The 24,313-nt window shown below is 36.9% G+C and overlaps 4 protein-coding genes across 4 annotated transcripts; 3 read left to right on the top strand and 1 right to left on the bottom strand.

Moving 5' to 3' along the window:
• Positions 1–1,305: 1,305 nt before the first annotated feature.
• Positions 1,306–3,644, top strand: LOC117434486 (interferon a3-like). The gene is made up of 5 exons (XM_034057050.1): positions 1,306–1,443; positions 1,758–1,832; positions 2,204–2,353; positions 2,811–2,888; positions 3,540–3,644. The coding sequence occupies exons 1-5, from the start codon at positions 1,306–1,308 to the stop codon at positions 3,642–3,644; spliced, it is 546 nt and encodes a 181-aa protein (XP_033912941.1).
• Positions 3,645–6,275: 2,631 nt separating this feature from the next.
• Positions 6,276–9,846, top strand: LOC117434609 (interferon a3-like). Its single transcript, XM_059003190.1, has 6 exons — positions 6,276–6,766; positions 6,888–7,048; positions 7,426–7,500; positions 7,793–7,942; positions 9,073–9,174; positions 9,319–9,846. Exons 2-6 carry the CDS (start codon positions 6,917–6,919, stop codon positions 9,421–9,423), a joined length of 564 nt encoding a protein of 187 aa, XP_058859173.1. The 5' UTR covers positions 6,276–6,766; positions 6,888–6,916; the 3' UTR covers positions 9,424–9,846.
• Positions 9,847–15,952: 6,106 nt separating this feature from the next.
• Positions 15,953–18,148, top strand: LOC131701946 (interferon a3-like). Its single transcript, XM_059002930.1, has 5 exons — positions 15,953–16,090; positions 16,438–16,512; positions 16,956–17,108; positions 17,635–17,730; positions 18,032–18,148. Exons 1-5 carry the CDS (start codon positions 15,953–15,955, stop codon positions 18,146–18,148), a joined length of 579 nt encoding a protein of 192 aa, XP_058858913.1.
• Positions 18,149–20,088: 1,940 nt separating this feature from the next.
• On the bottom strand, positions 20,089–24,298 carry LOC131701975 (interferon a3-like). Its single transcript, XM_059003185.1, has 5 exons — positions 24,138–24,298; positions 23,653–23,730; positions 23,384–23,530; positions 23,063–23,161; positions 20,089–20,361 (listed from the first exon to the last, which is right to left on the bottom strand). Exons 1-5 carry the CDS (start codon positions 24,270–24,272, stop codon positions 20,248–20,250), a joined length of 573 nt encoding a protein of 190 aa, XP_058859168.1. The 5' UTR covers positions 24,273–24,298; the 3' UTR covers positions 20,089–20,247.
• Positions 24,299–24,313: the final 15 nt, after the last annotated feature.

The raw sequence follows: 24,313 nt of genomic DNA, 5'->3' as shown, positions 1-24,313 counted from the left end.
GAAAAAATGAAGCTTTCAAAGAAAAGAACACCATACCTACAGTGAAACATGGAGGAGGCTCAGTTATGTTTTGGGGCTGCTTTGCTGCGCCTGGCACAGGGTGCCTTGAATCTGTGCAGGGCACAATGAAATCTCAAGACTATCAAGGCATTCTGGAGTGAAACGTACTGCCCAGTGTCAGAAAGCTCTGTCTCAGTCGCAGGTCATGGGTCCTCCAACAGGATAATGACCCAAAACACACAGCTAAAAGCACCCAAGAATGTATAAGAACAAAACATTGGACTATTCTGAAGTGGCCTTCTATGAGTCCTGATCTGAATCCTATCGAACATCTATGGAAAGAGCTGAAACTTGCAGTCTGGAGAAGGCACCCATCAAACCTGAGACAGCTGGAGCAGTTTGCTCAGGAAGAGTGGGCCAAACTACCTGTTAACAGGTGCAGAAGTCTCATTGAGAGCTACAGAAAACGTTTGATTGCAGTGATTGCCTCTAAAGGTTGTGCAACAAAATATTAGGTTAGCGGGCCCATCATTTTTGTCCATGCCATTTTCATTTGTTTTCTTATTTACAATATTATGTTGAATAAAAAATCAAAAGCAAAGTCTGATTTCTATTAAATATGGAATAAACAATGCTGGATGCCAATTACTTTTGTCAGTTTCAAGTTATTTCAGAGAAAATTGTGCATTCTTCGTTTTTTGTGGAGGGGTACCAACAAATTTGAGCACGTCTGTATGTTCCAGAAAATGTGAATGCATTTTTTGGGTGCCTGTCGCTTTAAATCTGCGCTTGCAGTTCACATAATTTTTTGATTTTATTTTTTATTTTTCTCCAATTACTTTTTATTAAAGTTAACTAAAACAAACTAAACAAAAAAGGGTTACAGTGCTCTGAGGCAACCCGGATGAACGCAGTAGCAGTTTGAAACCGCACATGTTGCCGTCTTTTTAGTTTTGATTGCGATACCGTATGTATTCTTTAACATTTGAATTGCATTTCCAGCGCGGGTTCATAACATGTCTTTAAACTTTATAAATAGACTTGGAATTTAACCTGAATGGACTTTCTAGATTGTATTGTACTATATCATTCTACACATAGAACGGAAAGCGAATAGGAATGTGGATCTCATATTCGGGAAAGTCCTTTCACTTTTCAAACCGGCAGGCATAAAAGGAACCAGTACAGAGAATCATCATGGAATTCAATACACTGATACAAGGTAGTCTGTGTTTAGAGAGGTGTTCACGTTTAACTTACTTAACATTTGTTATACGTTCGTATAATTTATTGAACTGTATAAAAATGGATCTCCTGAGACGATCTGGACTCTGTTTTCTGTTTCTATGTCTCAGCCAAAACATTTCTCTTGGGTGTAAATGGATTCAGAACGGCGAGTACAAACACAAGAGCAGCTTTTCCCTGACACTGCTGAAAGACATGGTAAGTCTAAATTGATTTGACTCAAATGCTAACTGTAGGGCTCCCTACTCATTTTATCTCGAATTCCAATTTGATTTCAAAGTTTGGTTAGCCTTTAGAAATAAGAGAAAACGTGTTACAAATCTGAATAATTGTATTATGGAACAGCTATCTAGTCATCAGTGTTTACTTTGATATTGCTATCATAACAATCGTGCATATACACGGGAGTTGGTTAAATGTCATCATAAAACAATATCAATGCTTTTATTCTCTAACAATGTGTGGGTAGTTTACTGTTTTGACCAGTGTAAAATTGTGTCTCGTTCTCTCAGGGAGAAAAAGATATGTCAGAAGATGTGAATATAAGCATCCCAGAAGAGCTTTATAAACTGCACAGCAAATCAGAGGTGAGCGTTTTCATTGTTTATCTTTTGCATATGCTGGCACTGCGATCGGATACCAAATATAGTAAAATGGCTATACTGGAGATTAGTGGATCTCGGTCAATATCGCAGTGCCACGGAGCGGGGGTCCATGGAAAACAGACGCAGTATGAGACTGTCTCCTGCAGGGCAAAGAAGGCAGTGCCGATAGCAATACTTCCGCTAACTTCTCTGTCTATCTCCATCTCTGCATTAGAAACACTGACGCCCAACAGACCACTCTATTGAAGATAGACTATTATTTGTTGACGTTTTTCCTTTATATTTTGGACGCTGTACGACGTTGGGTGCTGTATAATTGATTAACAAACTAATAAACCAATAATGTTTTACAGATTGACAACAAAATTTCGATTCTACATACAGCGTTAGGACAGATCCTGAAGTTTTACAAAAAGAGCGAAAAGAGGACCACTTGGGACAAGGACCAACTGAATCAATTTATGAGCCTTCTCCATCGACAAAAGTTGGAGCTTAATCATTGTGTAAGTAAATCTTTAACTATGATATCAACTGTAGTAAAAGGGGTTCAAAGCCATGGAAGGGTCTATTTTCAAGGACCATGTGTAGCTAATCTGTGCCCCCAGATTGGTACTGATTGGTAATAGACACAAGTTTAAATCTTGAATTCACTGTGGTTGGCTACTAAACATTGTAATATGTCTTTGGTTTTCTCATTCCAAATGTCATGTCCTGATAGCTTTGGTCTATGCTGTCTAACTTGACTTTCTGGAAGGTTAGCTAAAAGTCAGCTATATGGAAAAACAACTTTTAATGATCATAAGTAAATAAAGTAGTAAGGTACCCCCGAAGGATTATAATTAGTCGAAATCCTAAGTGTGACCCACAAAGTGTAGGCCTACTTAACAGAATAAAAAGCACATCACTATGTCCACCACTGAATGGGAATGTAAATATGTCTTTCATATTTTCTTTTTGCAGAAGACAAAGGGAGGCTGCGTAGGATGCAAAGAACTGAAGCAATATTTCAAGAATTTGAAACGTTTTTTGAGAAGCCAGGTATGGAGAAGTTGTTTTATTTTTCCCCTTTATATTGTATTGCGACAATAGACTTATCAATAGACATTTATGTGATGGATTGTGATGCTGATTTAGATTATTATTGGTAGGACGCTCCTTAATCACAGAGCAGTGATAGCTCGTTTCAGTGCAAGCATACCTCAAGCTTACCCAAGTGAGACAGCTGTTGGGCTTCTTGATATGTCTGTCAGATAACGGTCTATGGTAAACTAAACAATAACAAAACAATTTACACTAAGTAAAACTATTATTTATTTTCTTCTTACAATATAATGTGTTACCTATTTAAAAAATTGCCGACACCTACAGCTATGGCCAAAAGTTTTGCATCACCTAAGAATGAAACCTGTTGAATAATGTTACGTTAACATATTGAATTACATACCGCTTCTTATAGTTTTCCATATACTTAACGAAAAACTGACAAATTTAAAATGTGACATGTCAAAATCTGGTAGACGTTTGCGATATCATTTTGTAGTTTCTTTGATTACATGATGTTAAATAAAATACTAAAATTGTGTTCATATTAGTTAATACCTAAAATCTTAGGTGATGCAAAACTCTAAATCTAACTAAGATTATATACTTTATAATAATGTGAATCAATTCAATTCATTTTTTTTTCAGAAAAACTCAGCCCTTGCCTGGGAGATAATCAGAAAAAAAGTCATGGACAATTTGATAAGAATGGAGCTGCTGGCCTCGCATATAAAGAATCCACCCGCTATATGATTCCTGTTTTTGCAATCAAAGTTCATTTCTTTTAAAAGTGTTGTTGCACTTTTGAAATATTTTAGTATTCATTTTGGACCACCAGCCAGATTATTTTTGCTTTTGAATCCAACTATTTTTATATGACCAAATGTTTGCAAGATAATGATTTATTTGACATGTATTTATTGGTTAACAATTGATTTTAGTCTTTACATATTTTATATGTATATACAGTATAATTACTATGTACTGTGCACATGGACCTACTGTATGGTGTACTGTAACATTATCAGTGTTATATTGCCTTAATATTTTGTTTAATGGCAATTTGTCTTTTTTATTGCTTTTTGTAAATGAATATTTTTATTATTATTTTGATATACTGGTATTCATTATATTTATGTATTTATATATTTATATATTTATATTTAGCATGTAGTCTTAAATCCCATGGCATATTGTGTATTGTGTATTTGCACTATTTGCACTATTGAAATAAAACAGATTTTTTTTTCAAAAACATGTATTGGCTTGATTTGTTTAAGAAAAGGTGTTTTCAAAAATACTTGGTAAACACATTCCATATCTGACATAATTGCAATAATACCCTCCACACCAGAAATCCCCACAGACTATGACCTGTCCTGCTTCCTAGTGGATTATTGTGAAAATCTGTGCTACTTGAGAGTTAATGTTACCCTCAGAGGAGTGTTGAATAAACAAGAACAACCAGCGGTAGTTCTTTAGTGGCATGACAAGACCCAGAATTTATGAACCACAGATTAAATAGTATTGTGAACGGCTATTCTGTTCTGTTTGGATGCTTTAGGGTCATGGATTCCATCAGTCTGTAACAGATTTACAGAAGTGGCCTTGAATATTGGGCCTTATCACCCTAGATTTCCCAGACATCCCTAACACGCTTCCATCCTCAAAACATCTGTGTGATATTATTATTATTACTGATTAGGTACACGCAGGAAAACATCAACAGAAAAGAGACATTATTGCTATATACTACAATAACATAACATGTACAGCAAAATACATGTTTAACAATCCTAAGGCCAAACTGTTTCAGTAAATTATGATTTATTTCGTAGCAAACGCCCTTATCCAGGGCGACTTACAATTGTTACAAGATATCACATTATTTTTACATACAATTACCTATTTATACAGATGGGTTTTTATTGGAGCAATCCAGGTAAAGTACTTTGCCCAAGGGTACAGCAGCAGTGTCCCCCACCTGGGATTGAACCCACGACTTTCTGGTCAAAAGTCCAGAGCCCTGAGCCCTAACCACTACTCCACACTGCTATCCAATAAATAAATAATCACTACAGGAGTGAAACGTTTATTTCAGTATTATGCAATGTATTTGGCCATATGTGTGGACAATACATTTAAAGCGAATTAAAACACTACAGATATATTCAAATTGACTTGAATATTTTATTGAAACTACACCATAAGAATGACTGGAAATTACAAGGGGACTGTCAAAAGTCGAAACCTGCTTTCATTAAATAAACAATCCAACAACAATATGTATACGGGGTAGTGTTTTTTTTTTTTTTTTCTAACGGAATGGATAAGTTTTACAAAGGAGATGCAGCTTTTATTGCAGCGAGCATGTTTCAAAGTCACAGTACTTAGTCATGTAAGGGCAGTCAATGCGTTGCAAACAGCGTGTGCTGCAGACATCAGGGTTCGATTTTATTTATTCTGATCAATCAAGTACGTTTAGAATATGCTAACATTTACAGCAGACTTAACAACGAGATATGCATATTCTAAATTGATTTGAAAAAATACAGAAAATCCCAATACATCTAAAAAGGAAAACGCATCCGCATTGTGTCGGAATTCCCTTTCGCTTTCAAATTCATTGAGTCATCCATTTAACAGATAACGTCTTCGAACGGAATCCGAAAGAGAAAGGAAGCGCGCTTCAAAACAGAGCTGCTGTACTTTTGCCGATAGATCGAACCGACCTGTCACCCCCGATGTCTTTGTACTCCGTGTTTTATTTATTTATTTTTTGTTTGTTTGTTTGTTTTTAATTTGTATTATTTGTTTTATAATTCTCCAATTCCGTAATAAACAAGTGCTTATAAGTGTGATGACATAGATTGCTGGATATACAAACATACCCCATGCAATGATATGTGTGTGTGTGTGTGTGTGTGTGTGTGTGTGTGTGTGTGTGTGTGAAAATAAACCAGAAGTCACATGACACAAATGGTCCACTCTCTTGTAATCAGACACGATCGTGGTTCAATATGGGCTAAGCAGGGTGAATGTCGTTAGGCACTCCAATTTGCCGGTTTTATACCTTCGCCTTCATTATAACTGTGACGGTGGAGGGAGGCTGCTTATCATGGAAATGAATGGAGACCCAAGGGACACGCTTTTAGTCTACAAACAACCAAAAACACAAGACACGCCGCAGAAGAGCGATGTACTTGGATAGTATTAAATTCACTCTTGTTAAATATTTGAACCAAAAGCCAAAATTAACCTGTTGAAAGTACCAATGAAAAAAAAATGTTAAAGTTTTTTTTTTTTTTTTTTTAATGTTTAGATGGAATAGAAACGCAGCTATAGCATAGGTAAGGAGTGCAACAGAATTCTTCTTCTTATTATTTTTATGGTACAATGTCTGTAATTGTAAAGATATTAGCTATAAGGCCTGCGGTATACTAAAATCTAAAGCGAACAATCCATAATTCCTATATAATATTACAAATATGGTAGTTCAAATTTGCTTTTTTATTTATATGTTTGTAATACAATTGGAGCCGAGGAAAACAGCCAACGACAGAAGTTTGTACCATTGCAAATTTGAGCAGGCTTTTTCTATGCTTTTATATTGTCTTTACGATAAGCTGTAACGGGTTAAAAAAAAAAACTCAAATCAATGTTTACAGAAAATAGGGTCCTGTGGACGCTCTTAGCATTAGAACCACAGTATTATAACATCCTGCAACCCAGTTAGAAAATGGCACAGGTAGCAGCTGGGGAAACTCCGCATTTATTTTTCGCTTTTCACACGTCTCAGTACCAGCACAGATAAATTCAAGGGAACGGGCAAGCATGGCATTCTAGGACAAACTGCAGGATTTCACAGAGAGAAGGTAAGCTGTTTTTGTTGCCGCACTTACTTTTTTTTTGTATAAGCATCATTTATTTTTTATACAGTCTGTTGGTTTTATACGGCTCATTCTCATACTGTAGCTTGTCGGTTGTTTTTTGCAGTACACACGGTGGACTGTGTCGTTTTGAAAATGGATCTGAAGAGTTTACTGAGATGCTGCTTTGTACTGTTCTGCGGCCAGAGCTTTTCTCTGGGATGCCGGTGGGTTCGGTACCGGTATAAAGATGTGAGCCGGGAGAACCTCCAACTCCTAGCAAATATGGTAATGTCAGCGTGCATGGATGTTTTTCATATAGCCTACTATAGCGTATTGGCTTTAGTTCAATAATTGGTCTTTGTGATCGTTTTTCAGTATGAAGGTTTATGCTGACCAATTTAGAATCATATGCTGTCGTTTAATTAAGAACATACAAGCCCATTTGCCCCCCCCCCCCCCCCCCCCAAATAAAACGTCGAATTGCTTTTTATGCTTTTAATGACTTTAATGCATGCTTTCTTGATTTGTAAATTGCTTTTAATTTGACCATATGCTTGTATTTATTTTTTTAATTTAATTTAAGCTATTTTACTATTTTACTAGACCCGTGTGTTTGTATAACGAATACCACATTAAACCATGTTTTGTCTTCCTGTTTTAAGGGTGGAGAGTTTGTGAGAGAGAAAGTGAACATCCCCTTCCCAAACGAAGTGTACTCAAACGCCAGACATTCACAGGTAAGAAGCCCCTTTAAAATGTTTTCCAAACTAAAATAATATGCATTTGAATTCATGAAGACATACTGACAATTTGTGTTGAACAGGTTACTGTATTTGGAAACAATATTATTATCTTGTGTAAGAATGGGCATCTGCCCATTATGATTTATTAAAACACTGAAGCCATATCTTGTATTATCTCAGTAATGAAACAAGGTACACTGGTCAGGAAGCCTGATTTAATCTAGATTATTAAATATGTCTTTCAGATGTATGGCTAAACCATTATTTCTTTATGTGGATTTTACAGATGGGAGACAGTATTTCTATTCTATACAAAGCCATTCGTCAAATCAGGAAGCTCTACAGCAAAGATATGAACAGTGTGACCTGGGACAGTGTGAAACTGGACCAGTTTAAATCCAACCTTCACCGCACGACTTCCGAGCTTGAGCCATGTGTGAGTATAGCCGATACATTTTGGTCACACGATAGGTACTAGGGGCTTGTTTCTATATACACATGCTGTAGTATCAGGCTCTTACTACGTCGGGAACAGAATTTACGATAAGAGTAGCGTTTCTAGATAACGTTGCTCACACTATTCGATCGTATTACCTGTCGTATTTTACCGACGACAATTTACCTGGTGTATAAATACGACGGGTGGATCACACTCATTTCCTGCGTTGAATTTTGAGAAACATGGCTACTCTAACGCATGCTGTGCATTTAAGACATACAGAGACAACTGCAACGACAGAGAGAATCGGCTCAAAAAAAGTCAATAGAAGATGTGTGCGTACGGCGCACCATCTTTGATATGCTTTCTTACCAGTAAATTATATTGAAATACCGCTTGAAGAGGGAGGATACCCAACAGCTTTTTAAGTTTTGTGATCCCTACTATAGCCTATATTATATAGTATTGTTATTAATGTTGTGTCTCATGTGTTCTGACAGACTTACTAATTATAGGACAATATTTAATTAGCCTTGTTAAAAAATGCGGTTATTTTCCAGTTGCAAATATATACATTAATTGGGGATATATACAATCACAAACAGGGTACAAAAATTGGGTGTTAGGTCGTTGAAAACAGTAGTTTTACTTTACTTACACGAATGGTGATTACGCAAACGTGATTTCCTAACCAATCAAAATGCAGTTCCCCCTGTCCTGCGTGATTCATCAAGTTTCAGATAATACGGTATTGCTGGCCGACCTGTCGTATCGAAACACTGCACCGACAAGTAGTCGACTCGAATATAGAAACAGGTGATAGCTGGTCGAGTTTGCAGGTGATAACTGGTCGTAAGACCTATCTTATTTGAATTTACTATGTCGCAATATAGAACTGAGTCCCTGGACTCGTAGGTGACGCAATCTAAAATTAAACACATAAACCCTATATCTGCTCCTGTACAGCGGTATAGGCTCGCCACATACACACGCACAGGCACACACACACACACACACACACACACACACACACACACACACACACACACACACACACACAAGCCCTAAACTTTGATCTAATTCAGACTAAAGCCTTTTATCTAATCCATCTCTTTGTCTTCCTGCAGATGCGAGAGATTACCTATTCTGACAGCACGGGGTCTCATGGGAAAGAGAACAGGAGTCTGAAGCGTCACTTTAAGAAACTGGAACATTACCTGAAAACAAAGGTATGGCTCTTTGTATTGTCATGTTTGTGAGAGACTGTTGCTTTATGAACTGGGTCCATATGAAATTAATGTTTATTGAATGTTTGAACTGAAAAGATGAGAAGTCCATTTACTATTTTTCTTTATTGTTATTATTATTTTCAGGATTACAGCGCGAATGCCTGGGAGGTTGTCAGAACCGAAGTATGGAAACATTTGCAAAGGCTCGATCTGCTGACGACCGCCATGAGGACGAGAACGAATGCTTAAAACATTGAAAAGAAACACATCCCCTTGCAAAATTTATTCATTTGACTGTGCCACAGATCAATAGTTTTGTAGCTCATTTTTAAATGAGAAATTATTCACTCGTGCTGTTTTTTTTAAAGTGAAAATCATTCCATGTAGCTTATAGGAGTGGGATGCCATGTTTAATTCGAGTGTTCAGTTACCTTAACTTATGTGGTGTTGCCAAACTGTATTTAGTGGGATCAACAAAACTTGAACATAAAAATGCAGCTTTATTTATTTATTTATTTACTTATTTTATTTATGTATGTATTTATATATGTACGTTTAAATATATGTGTGCCTATTTATTTATGTATTTATTTATTCATGTTTTTATTTATTCCTGAATGAAGTAAATGTATTGAGAATTGTGCATTTGTCTTACCAGTTATTTATGTGACCATGCCGTTTTTATATTGAAATAAAATGTTTTTCTTAAAAAAAAAAAATCAATAGTCGTTATTTGAGAAATATTAAGCATTAAGGATTTACGCGCTATTTAGGCGATTTAAGGGATTCAGAGGGTGCGCTCATTCCAGTGAGTAAATAGCGCGTAAACCAAGTGAAAATAGGGCCCTAAGAGCGATTATTTTTATTTGCTGTTGGAGACAATCTGTTTAATTTCCCTGTCTTTCTGTGTTGTCCCACTGCTGCGCTCTCTCAGGTGTGCAGCCTGTACAAGTAGCGAAAGGGGCAAAAAGAAAAAAAAACTATGTAAACAGATTACCTTTCACAAGCGTCACTCAAACTGCAAACTGGCGTCACCTGTTTGCCGTTAAAGTGACGCGTGTGAAAGGGAATCTGTTTACATAGTTTTTTTTTCTTTTTGCCTCTTTCGCTACTACATAGAATTGAATCCGAAAGAGAAATGGAAAGCGCCTTGGAGCTTATCACAAGCACAGAAGAAAGTGAAAGTTTTAAACGTTGTGTTATATATATATATATATATATATATATATATATATATATATATATATATATATATATATATATATATATATATATATATATATATATTCTATGGCAAAAACCCGTATGTGTATGTTTCCCTTATGTGTGTCACATATGACATCACTATGCACATGAGAAATTCTCCCCGAAGATTGGACATACAGACATAACACTAGGAAATCATAGTTATTTCACCATCATTATTTCATCAGTGTTCTAAGTAAAGCCAATAAACTCACAATACAGTAGTGCTATAGAATTAATTAGGGACCTTCCATGTATTACTGGAACTAATGTTAAACAAGCCATATTTCTCCAAATGCTATCAGCAATATTGATACAAACAATATGTTCTGTATCTGGAATCTGCAACATTGGCTTTCTTGCATTAACTGCACTGTTTCATGTGGCAAAAGGAGTCACTGCATTTTCTGCAGTATGTCTGTGTTTGCACTGTGATTAACCATTCTTCTTTCAAACTTTACAGTTGACTATGAATGCTTGCTAACATGTGGTTATGCTGGAAGCCAACTATGACATTAAAATGTTTAGGTACACTTGCAGTTTTCTGCAGTTCACCATTGTGAAAATTTAATGGTACTCAAGGAAGTACATAAACAAGAGATGGATTTTATACTTACAAGAGACATCAAATACTGCTTTGTGTACCACAGCATACATGTATCAACAGTATACCATACAGTAGCTTATCCAGAACTCCACTGCTCGCCTGGTGTTCTCTCTGCCTCGCTTCTCCTACGCAACTCCACTGCTCCGCTCACTCCACTGGCTCCCGATCACCGCTCACATCCATTTCAAGACTCTTGTACTCGCCTACAGATGCCTTGACCAGACTGCACCCAGCTACCTCCAGACCCTCATCTCTCCCTACACCCCCACTCGACCTCTACGCTCCCCTGCCTCCAGAGTCCGCTCCTTCTCCACCCTCTCCACACAGTGGTGGAATGACCTTCCTACAGATGTCAGGACTGCCCAGTCCCTGACCATCTTCCAGCGCCTCCTCAAGACTCACCTCTTCAGACAGCACCTGTAGAAACTCCTCTTTTCCATCTGGACACTTATCACTCTTCCTTAAATGCACTTTACTTGCTCTTATCTGCTCCCTATTTTACTGCATTTAACTCTGTACTTTAGAGTACTGTAATCTGTCAAGTGTCATTTAATCTGTAGTATTTTGTATTTAATTATATCCTGATGTAACTATCACTGACACTGTTATCTGCTCCGTTATTGAATCGTATTTTGTCATATACTTGTACTTGTTAGAACCCGAAGTGATTGTATTTTATCGTGCTCTTAATTGTATTAATACTTGTACTGTGATTCTTGAAATGTATTTTTGTTTACGACGGTAAGTCGCCCTGGATAAGGGCGTCTGCTAAGAAATAAATAAATAAATAAATAAATAAATAAATAAATAATAATAATAATAATAATAATAATAATAACTGTAATAGAAAGTGTTAACATACATGTAGGGTTCGACATATTGCATGTTCCATTCGTTTTCAGGTACTCCTTTCCAAAAATCTAATGCTCATCACTACATACCTCAACATGAATTACACATTTCTGAGTACAAGGAATTCTGTTATTCGTTAAAGCACACATTGACAGCAAATATTGTGGGAATGCTAATGCAGTTACTGAACATGTCACCAATCACAAGGCCTATGATTTCCCAGTGTTATGTCGGTATGGCCAGTCTTCAGAAATAATTGGTCATGTGCTTAGTGATGTCATTGCCAATGTCATATGGATGTCAGGTGTAACGGGAAGCATAGACATAAGGGTGCAGAGTTAAGGTTGCGTGGCTACCTTAACTTGCAATTTCCTAACCTTTTGGACTTTCGCAACCAAACCTTAACATTACTTGAACAAAGTTTTTGCCATTGAATTTCCATTGTTTTGTAGAAGGCATCCTGGAAAATCAAATAACCACATCTGCCACATAATGTAGTGGTGAAAACACAACTTGAGACACTAAATAGCACAGAAAAAAGAGACATGCACCAAGTATGTAAAGTTTTTTTTAAAAGCCAGATTTATTGAAGACAAATCAAATGTGAAAAATGTTAATCCCTGAGGCTGGAGAGGTGGGGAACAGCAACAGCTGCCCCTGAGGCTGAAGAGGAGGTGACAGCAACGGTTGTCCCTGGGGCTGGAGAGGTGGGGACAAATTTGAACAGTAGTTGAGGGCAGTTATTCTTCTTGTTGTACGGCTTTGTCCACTCTCTCTAGAAAGATCATGTAAGAATCATGCAGGTTTTTAGGCAGTCTGATGCATTGTGTGTATTGCGTATCATTACATTGAAACCATTGCTCATCTTTTCACACCCAGGCAACATAGTGACTGTGGCTGATGGGTTTCTCTTTGTGGAACACAATTGCCAGAGTTTAAAATGTTTTCCCATCAATTACAACTCTGTCATGCTTGAAATTGGCAAGTGCTGTATTAATTTCAATATCACATAATATTAATAAACAATATGGGGGATAATTAATTCTGTGTATGAATTTTAAAAAAGGCACTATATAAATCTGGTGATACGTAGAATATGCTATAATACAGCAAATATAATATAGATATTAATATCCTCTACAAATATAATAAACACAAATAACACATGCACACAATGTCTAGAAATACAATATATCATAACATTTTAATAAACAATATGGGGGATAATTCTGTGTTTTATTTTTAAAATGGCGCTATATAAACCTCGGACTGAGACTCAGACTCGACACTTGTGTATTGGACAGTGCAGTCAAATCAGGTTATTGCTAAATATTTATATGCACCATTTAAACTTGTTTGAGAAAGTTTCGAGTTAAGGTTTTCTCTTTTCCCATCTCTTGGTCCAAGCGAGACAGATGCAGCTTTGTGAAGCTGAGTCATAAACACTCCTTTGTGTAATCACGAACTGAAATCTCTGCAAACAGACAATTCTGGAAATTGACGAGAAGCAGGTCTCTTCCCCCCTCAAGAAAGCAGGGGTGGAGCGGGGAGTGGTTAAATTACCCTTGACAAGACAAAAGAAACTTTGGTCAAACTGTCAATCGAGACAAACCAAGCAAGAGTCCAAGAGATAGTTTTTAAAGTTATTACAACAATGGGTTTATTGCACAAAACAGTAGAGCATACAGAATAAAAAGACTCCACCACTTGACTAGAAGCCAAAGTAACAAAGGAAATGAGAAAGGGGTCTCTCTCTGTTAGCTAGATTGAATGAGCTGCTCTGGAATTCTTGGGAGTCAATCCTTGTTGAGCATGGGCCTCAAACTTTATCTCTATTTCTATGGAGATGAGGCCAGGTATATGCGTTTGTTACATATGTTTCCGAATGGTCATATGTTAATTATGTATTTAATATTCTAAATTTAGCCAGCCTCCACTTAGAAGCCCCTGTTCGAATTTTCTGAATAAGGCACTGTTCTCCACGATACATGAGTCGTGGCATTTGCCAGGGTACTTAGCAACTACATCCGTGATCCATTGAGCATCACAGAAAACTTGCACAGTTAAAGAATGGTGTTTTCATTCCTTGAATCTGGTGTTATTGCAACATGTGTGCAATCTATTACACCAAGCACGTTTGGGAAGCCAGACAACTGATCATATTTGTGTTTGGTTCTATTTTGTTCCACATCCCCAACTGGAAATAGTATATAGCCTACCCTTACCCTATACGGAAAAGTGCATCTGTGACATCAGATATCACTGTCTTTGACATAGAAAACTGACAGATGCCTGCTAATCTGTCCCCAGCTGTCTGGATGGCACCGTTTGCATGAAAATTAATGGCTACTGTAACCTTTACAGGTACAGATATATTATTATTTATTTATTTCTTAGCAAACGCCCTTATCAAGGGAGACTTTCAATTGTTTCAAGATATCACATTATTTTTTTTGACATACAATTACATTATTTTTACACGTATAGCGTGACTGTGCGCTGTTTGTGATTCTAAATCAAACTTAAGCAGATCACACAGCTCTGTTATAGTGCCTATATCCAATTTGTATCTACGCATAACTTGTTTGGATAGAAATGTCTGACGGGGACGAACTGTTCTGGGTTTAGGGGAGGGTCGTTTTTTCCTTCCTTCACTCTCGTGCTGCAGTCGCAGAATTGGAAGCGCTTCGATATTCTCCATTGTAGATTACAACTCAATAGCCCTGTCAGCGGTCGCAGCTTAATAAAACACAAGAGGGGCATAAATTAGCGAGTGTATTTTTGTGTTTTGTACCTTTTGAAAATAAAGCGTTATTTGTAAATTAGAACCAACTATGAATTTCAATTACTTACCAAGCTGCAATGCGAGTGTATCTTCAAAAAAGCGCAAAACCTAACATTTGATTGTGCCAGTGAGTTATACGACTTTTGAAAATAGATTTTGCAATTTATCTGGCGTCGCAAAGGTGAAATATATGATTCGATTATATAAAATACAAGTCTATTAAGCACCCCGAAGTTCTTTTTCAAATTTCTAACAATAATGTGGATTTTCCTGCGTTTGAAACAAATACTAAATTGAAACAGCTCGGGGTTAGATAGTGAAAGCGCACTAGTCCGAACTCACTTCCGAATATCAAAAATTACTCATGGAACAGCTTACGTCAGAGACCAGAAGAGCGGTTGACAGGAGTACATGTAGCTACTCATCTTCCGTTTTCATGTTGCTTTTTTAAATCACTGGACTATTACGGAATTTCTCTCAAGGCTTTATCGGAGTTATTTCTTTTTTGTTTTAAATGTATATTACGTTATAAGTGCGTTAAATTTTATTTGACGTAGGACGAAATGAAAGAATAAGCGCGAGGGGGTTAACGCGTTATATCAGTTTTGTTTTCAACTGTGTCGATGTTGCGTTTATCAGTGGATTTCAACGCGTATTATTTGACGTTGTTTTACTGTGGTTATTTGTTTGTATGTATGAGTGTGGTTTGTGTACTTTATTTAGACGTGTTACCGAGCTCAACAAATGTTGCCAAAGAAAGAAAGAAAGAAAGAAAGAAAGAAAGAAAGAAAGAAAGAAAGAAAGAAAGACATTTTACTGTTCAGTTTTCATGGGAAACCTGTATAAATTATTATACAAAAAGGGCTTTTGATTTCAGCTAATTACCGCAAATGGGAACGCAGGAAAGGACGATAAAAGTCCGTCTTAGCTTTAACAGAAAGTGCAGGCTAAAGTGAAAGCAAACTTAGATCCATAGAGAATACATTTGAAAAATGTATATATTATGTTTTAATAGAATACTAACATAAGGTAGCTGCACTTTATACACTTTCTAATGTCTTCGTTTGGAAATAGCAAACAGAACTATGTGCAGAGGAATACCCGGCTGTGGGGAAACTCCTTACAGTTTTCGCTTTCCGACCTACCTGCCTCGCCGGGTGTATATATACTCACCTGTACAGCATGGCACTCAGCACACCGCCTGGAAATCCTTCGAGACACGAGACTAGAACAGCTTACCGCTCACAAGTTTATACCGCAAACTTCGAACACAAGTTGCAAGACTCACAATGGGCCGAAATATGTTCACATTCTGCTTTGTACTGTCGCTATTATGCGGCTGTTGCTCATCGCTAGGATGCAAATGGATCAAGGACGACCTGTACAAACCCACCAGCAAAGAAACCATGAACCTGCTGAAACACATGGTAAGATAACCTTCAACTGTACTTAGAACAATAGTATACATTAAACGAGCGATGTTTAAAAGTATTAAACCTAATAGGAAAGGTGGATGTATGTATTCTCTGGTATTACATGTGTTGATGAAGGGAGTATGGGGTGAGCAATGTTTCAAAACCTATTGCAATGCAACTTTTAAATGAAATATTGATTCTTTAGGACCAATAAATGTATATAATAATAATAATAATAATAATAATAATAATAATAATAATAATAATAATAATAATAATAATACATGGTTTTCTTCTTAATAATTTGTGCAGTAATTTCATGAGGTGGATTTTGACATTTTCTTTTCTTTTCCTTTCAGGGCAAGGAGTTTGTTAAAGAAAGACCACACATGCATATCCCACCTAAGGCTTACAAAATGCATACACATATGAAGGTAAACCTGCCTGTTTTTTATATTTTCTATTCATCACTTAAATAACATTATTTGGTATTTAATTACAGTTTTCCTGCACTGTTATTAAACATAACTACATTTTTGTTTCAGCCTCAGCCAATTGTTTTGTTTTTTGTTTTGTTATTTTTAGGTATGTGTGTTTATATACAGTGGTAGCAACATTAGGCCACATTGTAACTAAAGGAGTTCCATTTATAATAAATGTAGTTTCTGTAACACAGTTATACTGCATTTACACCTGTAGTTAAATAGCACCTCCAAAACATGCTTCATTAATGGCAAGCAAGATTTTGTAGTTTTATATTTTTATGTTTTCCTTTTCCTATTTTCCTTAAAAAAAACTGTTTTATTCTTCAACTGAACTTCAAGAGTTTAAGCTTTATAGACTGCTGTAACTGATTCGTTCATGTCTTTGTTTACAGTTGGGAGACAATGTGTTTGAGGTTTATGAAGCATTTCTTAACATCAGCAAGATTTTCAATTTAAATCAAGACTCGGTGACAACATGGAACAGGACTGCGCTGGATATCTTCAGGAACAACCTCTACCGACAGACTAAAGAACTCAAGTCTTGTGTACGTTTTTCATTATTAATTAATCCTTTTTCATGAAGCAAATAATTCAGTAAATCTCACCTGTTGTGCACATTCATTCACTATATAGTTATCGTATGTGCAGTTTTTAAAGGAATACAGAGCAAAAGTTTATTTCAATTTAAAAAAGGACCATTTTAATTTAATGAAAACTTGTTTGTCTGCCTTACATTCATGTAGTCTTGGACATTCTAGTTCATTTAACCTACAGAGAGTTAAATTGACTCCAGACGTCCAATGCCTTCTTTCTTAACCAATCAGCTGCTTCTCTTAATGACTGACCCGTTCTGCAGTCAGTTACATGTTTTAACCACAAATACATGGGGAATGCAAGCAACCTGGAAGTTTGCCTTCACCTCCTGTAGTATGTACCTGAAAAAAATGCAAATGAAAATAAATGTTTGCTTTAAAATGTGCTTCTTTCAAACTGCACGTGAGACACACTGGGGTAAAGCCTTTATGTACCAGTATATTGATTGATTGATTTTTTAAAAAATTTTTTACACAGATGCAGGAGATGAAGTACTCCGACAACAGACGATCTACTGAAATCAAGACATTGGAGGCATATTTTAAGAAGTTAGAACATTTTTTGGAAAACAAGGTATGGAATATTACAAGATAAAATGTCTTTCCCTTTTTTAATTTTATGCAAATTGTACACATTCTTTTTTAAGGATGCACAATATTCCCTTTCTTTGGTGTTTTTAACATTTTTATAATGCTTGTTACTGTGATTTCTGTGTTGCAATCATGGGAGAGCCTTGCAATCATGTGACCCAAGGCAGTTCCAAAGGCTTCTGGGAGATGGAGTCCATCACTCCATAACTACTACTGAAAAATAAGGATATCGGTCCCAATTTGTTGACTGAACTAACTGAAATAACTCTTTCTTTTGGTTTTAGAATTACTCTGCTCGTGCCTGGGAGGTTATCAGAATACAAGTTCAAGACAATTTGGAAAGGATGGATCGATTCACTGCTCATATTAGAACACACATGATGGATAATTCCAACATTTAATATTTCCTTTTCTTTTGGGAGAGTCTTATAAAGTGTTATCCATTATGGATATATCTGTAAATATATATAATAAAGTATTTATTTATTTATTTATTTAATTATTTATTTCACTTTTGTATTTAAATTAATTGTATTTAATGTTACATTTTCATATTGATTTATTGTTAAAATATATGATGTATTGAAGTTACAGCACCATTTATGAACAAGTATTATTATGTAGGTGTTGCTTCCTTAATTTATCTATTTATAAACATTTATTTATGTATTTATATGTTTTTTTTTATTTAATGGTTGCAATTGTCTAAACATTTTGTATGTTATTTATTGATATGTATTTATACAAATAAAATATAAAATATATATATATATTGTTGAAGCAAAGATGCTTAAATCTCTTTTTGTCATTGTTATTATTTGTAAAATATGAAGATTGTTCTGAGTAGATACATGCTGCTCATGAATGGCCGTTATGGTTTGCTTTTCAGAGGCAATGCATGTTCAATTAGAAGGTCACACATGCATTAGAAATTTAGTGTTGGATTGAATAGCATCTGCTGAATATGCCTAATACATTGCAATGTCTTCAAATGATATGGGAAGATAGCACTAATGAGGGGAATGATATGCACATGGAATCTAGTAAACCGTGTTGACTATAAGATGCACCTTAAATCGAGTGCTTAGTAACACGGATGGATAGCAGGTGCATCCTTATAGGAGTTTTCTAAACTCAAATGCCTAATTGGGGAATGGCCACACCTGTGAATGTTGGCAGGACAGAATTGACCCCATCCCTGCAAAATTTAGCCCTGCTTAATCCTGTACTTTAGAGTACTGTAATCTGTCATCCGAAGTCATTGCATTTTATCTTGCTCTTAATTGTATTAATACTTGTACTGTGATTCTTGAAATGTATTTTTGTTTACGACTGTAAGTCGCCCTGGATAAGGGCGTCTGCTAAGAAATAAATAAATAAATAAATAAATAAATAATACTATTATGTTTTCCCGTAGACTTTTGCGATGTCATTTTGTAGTTTCTTTGATTACATGATGGTTTTTTACATTGTTTTTTTTTTTTTAAACATGTTGTATCTGAATATATTTATTTGGAGTATTGAGATTATAGTGAAATAAAAAAAAATTGTAAGTATAAATCTTTTTTTGCGAGTTTGTATTAGCCTACTGCTGTACTACTGTCATTTTTATAGAATGTTCTATTATAGGAGGCTGTATAAAAGATAATCACATTAACTGCTATACCACGGCATCTGCTGGCCATAGTGGACATTGCATGCAAAAGAACAAAGATTGCTTTAAACTAAAGTCTTATGTATGTTTTAATGGGCCATTGAAAATGGGGCCCCTTATATGATTATGGTGTCCGTCTGCCACCAACCTTCTATCATCTAATACTGCTACCTCCTACAGACATTTCAGATTGAATTTGACTATAATCTGATACACTTTAATATAAATATATAAACTTGTTATATACATATCGTAAACATGCATGCGCTCATTCATATATTGAGTTTTCATCTATACAAACAATCAATACTGGTTTATATATTAAGAAAAGTATACAATTATTTGACAAAAGTTTTCACTTGAAGACATTGAGAAATACTTCTAGCTATAACGCTTTTCAAACAATTATATATGATTCTTTATGCTTCACTACAGTTGCGTGTGCTGCATATTCTGATTGTGAACAAACATTAAGGTAACTACATTTCATTTTTTATATTATTACATTCAAACAAAAACAAATACAAAGCCATACAATCAATCTGTTTTATTTTAATACAAATACTGTACAAATAGCTTTATACAAGGCCATGGCATGAAGTACATAACATACAATCAATCAATAAATCAATAAATCAATAAATCAATAAATCAATAAATAAATAAGTTGCTTTCCAGTGTTTTTTTTTTCATAAATAGCAGCCTAAGAAAAATAATTAACAGTGGATCCACTTTATATAACTACGAAGAACTCTGTTGAACTCCTTTAATAAATTAGGATTGTTTTAGCATTTTAAAATGTAGCACAGAACTGCTGTTAAATATTACAAAGGGAAGGCTCTGCTTTTAAACGTGTGAAGTGTTCCTTGGTCTCCTCAAGGAAGCTGTGATCAGGTCAAGACGTTGCAAATGTTTCCAAACTTGTGTTCTGATAATCTCCCAGGCATGAGCACTGTTTTTCTAAAGAACAAAATAGCATTGAGTAAGTAAAGAGATTGGTAACATTTACAATTTATACATTCCAAACATATGCATTTTTACAGAATATTCTTTGTCTAAACTGGAAAGAATTACAGACTAAGCAGTGATAAAACAAGCTACATCCTCTACACCACTGCTCCATGAGAGTATTCCATCAAATCTCAGCAGGGCAAAATGTGTGTGTTTTTAAAACTAATAGCTTATTAGAAGTTAACAGACGTGTATGTCTAATTTTGTTTCAGTGTTCTCCTATGACTGCAAGTTTGTTTGAATAGCACCATAGAAAATCAAACTGACAGAGGTCACAACACCTCTAAATAAAAAGCAAATGGCTCTAAACATTTAAAAAGAAAAAACAACCAAGATTTCCATTACACGAGAGTAGATGTTAAAACTTCATGCTGATTTGAACTCGGCTCTCGCCAAGATAAGCACCAACTAAGACGTAGCTTTACAGTAAACTAATGTGATCCATATGCGTCTCCATCCATTTACGTTTCCTTCCATATGATGATGTAGATATCCTTCTGACTGGTGTTAATGGCTGAAGTGTAATGCTGGCTCCAGGGATCAGCTTATTTTGCCTCCCTGGCGCATCAGCACACACAACGGCTGCGATGCTGGCTCCGGGGATCAACCAAAGTGCGGCCTCCCCAGCGCATCAGCATGACAACCGTCTGGATTGAGCTAAGTAGGGTACATCTCTGGGGTTTTCAAGTGGGCACCTTCCATCCTCAGTGTTTCGTCGACTAGCCCACGACACCTCAAGAGGGCTCGACGGTGATTCTGGCGTCCCAGCATCACCCCCCTCCGTCCCCCACTCAACTCAGCCCAGCTTACTTACCTGTCCCCAGCCAGAATCTTTCCGTCTCAACCACAGCCAGTTGCTGCTCCTCTCTGCTGCTTCAGATAAGTTCTTCACTGTGCGACGCAACTCTTGGCCACTGAATCCGATGTCTCTGAGAAACCGGGTTGTAGAGTGTGCCACAAATCCTCGACAACCCACTTCCACTGGGTAAACCCGAACTCTCCATCCTCGCTGTTCCGCTTCAGTGGCTAGTTGAGCATACCCCAGTTTCTTCCTCTCATACGCCTCATCTACAGCATCCTCCCATGGCACTGTTAACTCTACCAGGTGAACAAGGCGTGCTGATCCAGACCACAAGACAATATCTGGTCGAAGGTTAGTGGTGGCAATCTCAGGTGGAAAAATAAGCCGTTGACCAACATCTGCCAGCATTTTCCAGTCTCTAGCAGCTTCCAGTTGTCCTGGGCGAGGATTGGTTTTAACACCTTTTCTTGGTGGTTGCTCTCCTGGGCGGAGGAATGTTGTCTTTTGTGTGTAATGTTTTGATGGAACAGGTGGCAACTTATTGGTCATGTTACGCTTGTCTTCCAATGCTAAGGCCAAACATCGCAGCACCTGGTCATGGCGCCAAGTAAACCGTCCTTGGCTAAGAGCCACCTTACATCCTGTCAAAATGTGCCTTAATGTTGCAGGTGATGAACACAAAGGACATGAGGGATCCTTTCCTACCCAGAGGTTTAGGTTCTGTGGTGATGGGAGAACATCATATGTTGACCTGATGAGGAAACTGATCCTGCTCTGTTCCATTGACCATAGGTCTTGCCAGCCAATCTTGCGTTGTTCCACACTCTTCCATCTCATCCATTCTCCCTGTTTGGCCTGGGAAATGGCCTTTATACACCTCATCCTCTCCTCCTGCTTTTGCACCTCGTTGACTACCAGCTTCCTTCTTTGAGCTGGGGCCGCCTTGTGCCATGTAGGAGGAGTTGAACTGAAACCAAGACCCCCTCTTCCATGCTGAACTTGCCCCATGATATCACCAATTCGAAGGGCAGCCTTTGCATCTTCCACAGCTTTCTTTGCCGCCCACTTTCTTCCAGTTTTCAACACAGGTGCTGCCTCCCTTACGCATTTATCGCGTGACTCTACTAATGTCATTTCCAATCTGACCTTGGCGCACTTAAACTCCTCGGTTAGAGCAGAGACTGGTAGCTGCAGTATTCCTTTACCATAAAGTCCCACTCTGCTGAGGCAGCGTGGAACTCCCAACCATTTCCTGCTGTGTGAACTGATTAAAGCTTCCAGCTTCTCTACTGTTGTCAAAGAAACCTCGTACACAGTCAGTGGCCACAGCAACCTCGGCAGTAGACCAAACTGAAAGCACCAGAGTTTTAGTTTACCTGGTAGAGCGCAGCTGTCTATGCTCTTCAACCCTTCCACTGCTTGTTGTCTAACTTCTCCCACACGAACTGTGTCCTTTAGATCCCCGTCGTACCATCTCCCAAGACTCTTCACTGGCTTCTCAGACACTGTTGGTATTGCCTCACCATTAATGAAGAATGTTTTATCTACTACTTTGCCTTTAATTATAGAGATGCTCCTTGATTTAGTGGGCTTGAATTGCATTCGTGCCCATTCAATGTTATTGGTTAATTTGCCCAATAATCGATTAGTGCAGGCTACTGTTGTAGTCATGGTTGTCATGTCATCCATGTATGCTCGAATTGGTGGTAGTCGCATTCCAGAAGCCAAGCGCTCTCCTCCTACTACCCATTTTGATGCCCTAATGATTACTTCCATTGCCATGGTAAAAGCCAGCGGAGAAATGTGTGCTTAAGGTTGTGTATTCAGAAAAGAATAAAATATGTATACCTTTCGTTTCAAATAATTTTCCAGTTTCTTAAAATAATGAATAATTCTCTGGTTCTCTTTCCCATGATCTCCTGAGCTGTGGATCACCTCCTTATCCATCTTCATGAAAATAAATAAAATGAAACTCCAGTTATAACATTCCTTTCAGCATTGCTATGAATGCAATTCCGAATTGAAGTCTGTTCGTATCAAATGAAGGTGTTTTTTCTAAAGTCATTCAAATGAAACTCTAAACAGCTGGTCCAGTTTGTGTACTCCTGTTCTTATTTATTTGATCAGATGAAACTCATTGAGGCAGCAGCATGGTCACAAAGTACTCACACATTGTTTAAGATGAGCAGTCTGAGTATGGAGGTTGCTTTGAAACCTGTCCAGCTTTTCTCGGTCCCACCTCACAGAGTCCATATTTCCATTGTACAGCTTACTGATATGATGAAGCACTTTGTATATAATCGAAATATTGCTCACCTGAAAAACACCAATGAGAGAAAGTGTAGTGTATTATCACGTGCTTATCATTACATGTCTTGAAGATCAATTGAATAAATTCCAGGGGAAGCAGTTGCAGGACTCAGTAATGTTGCTCTTACCTGTGAGTTTGTTATGTAAACACCACCTGGGGAGGGGATGTTCTCCACGTGTTCTTCGTTCATCACGAACTCTTTACCCTAAAATTAAACAAAAAAATATGATTTTGTGTTTGCCTTTCACCACACGTAAAAAGTATAGTAATGTCATATATGGCCCTATTCTGACTTGTTGTACCCGGTATTTACGCGCTGGAAGAAGGACTGTCTATCTATCTATCTATAGATATAGATATAGATATAGATAAATAAATAGATACAAAACTCCTAATTACATTTGAGAAAGTATGCCACCTATAAATATCTAAGCTTAAACTACGACCTCTGTGTTTCCAAGATAACCTAAGGATACATTACATTTAGATCACTTTATCAAACTTTTATTAAACACAAATATGTATTACAATCACATAAATAACATGTCTAATTCACCTTCAGACTTAGACACTGAAGTCACCTGCAAGCGACCCCCTGATGTGAAGGCTTACCATGTGTGTTATCAGTTGCAGGCTGTCCCGGCTCACGTCTTTGTACCGGTGCTGAATCCACTTGCACCCCAGAGAAAAACTCTGGCTCACGGCTACCATCACAAAGATGCATTTCCATAAGCTCCTCAGATCCATTTGGAAACGATGTATATAGTGCACTGTATATACTGTGAAAA

The sequence above is a fragment of the Acipenser ruthenus genome, chromosome 28 (genome assembly GCF_902713425.1).
Source record: "Acipenser ruthenus chromosome 28, fAciRut3.2 maternal haplotype, whole genome shotgun sequence".
Classification (NCBI taxonomy): domain Eukaryota; kingdom Metazoa; phylum Chordata; class Actinopteri; order Acipenseriformes; family Acipenseridae; genus Acipenser; species Acipenser ruthenus.
Note: the sequence above shows the minus strand (reverse complement) of the source record. Positions and strands in the feature narration are given on the sequence as shown.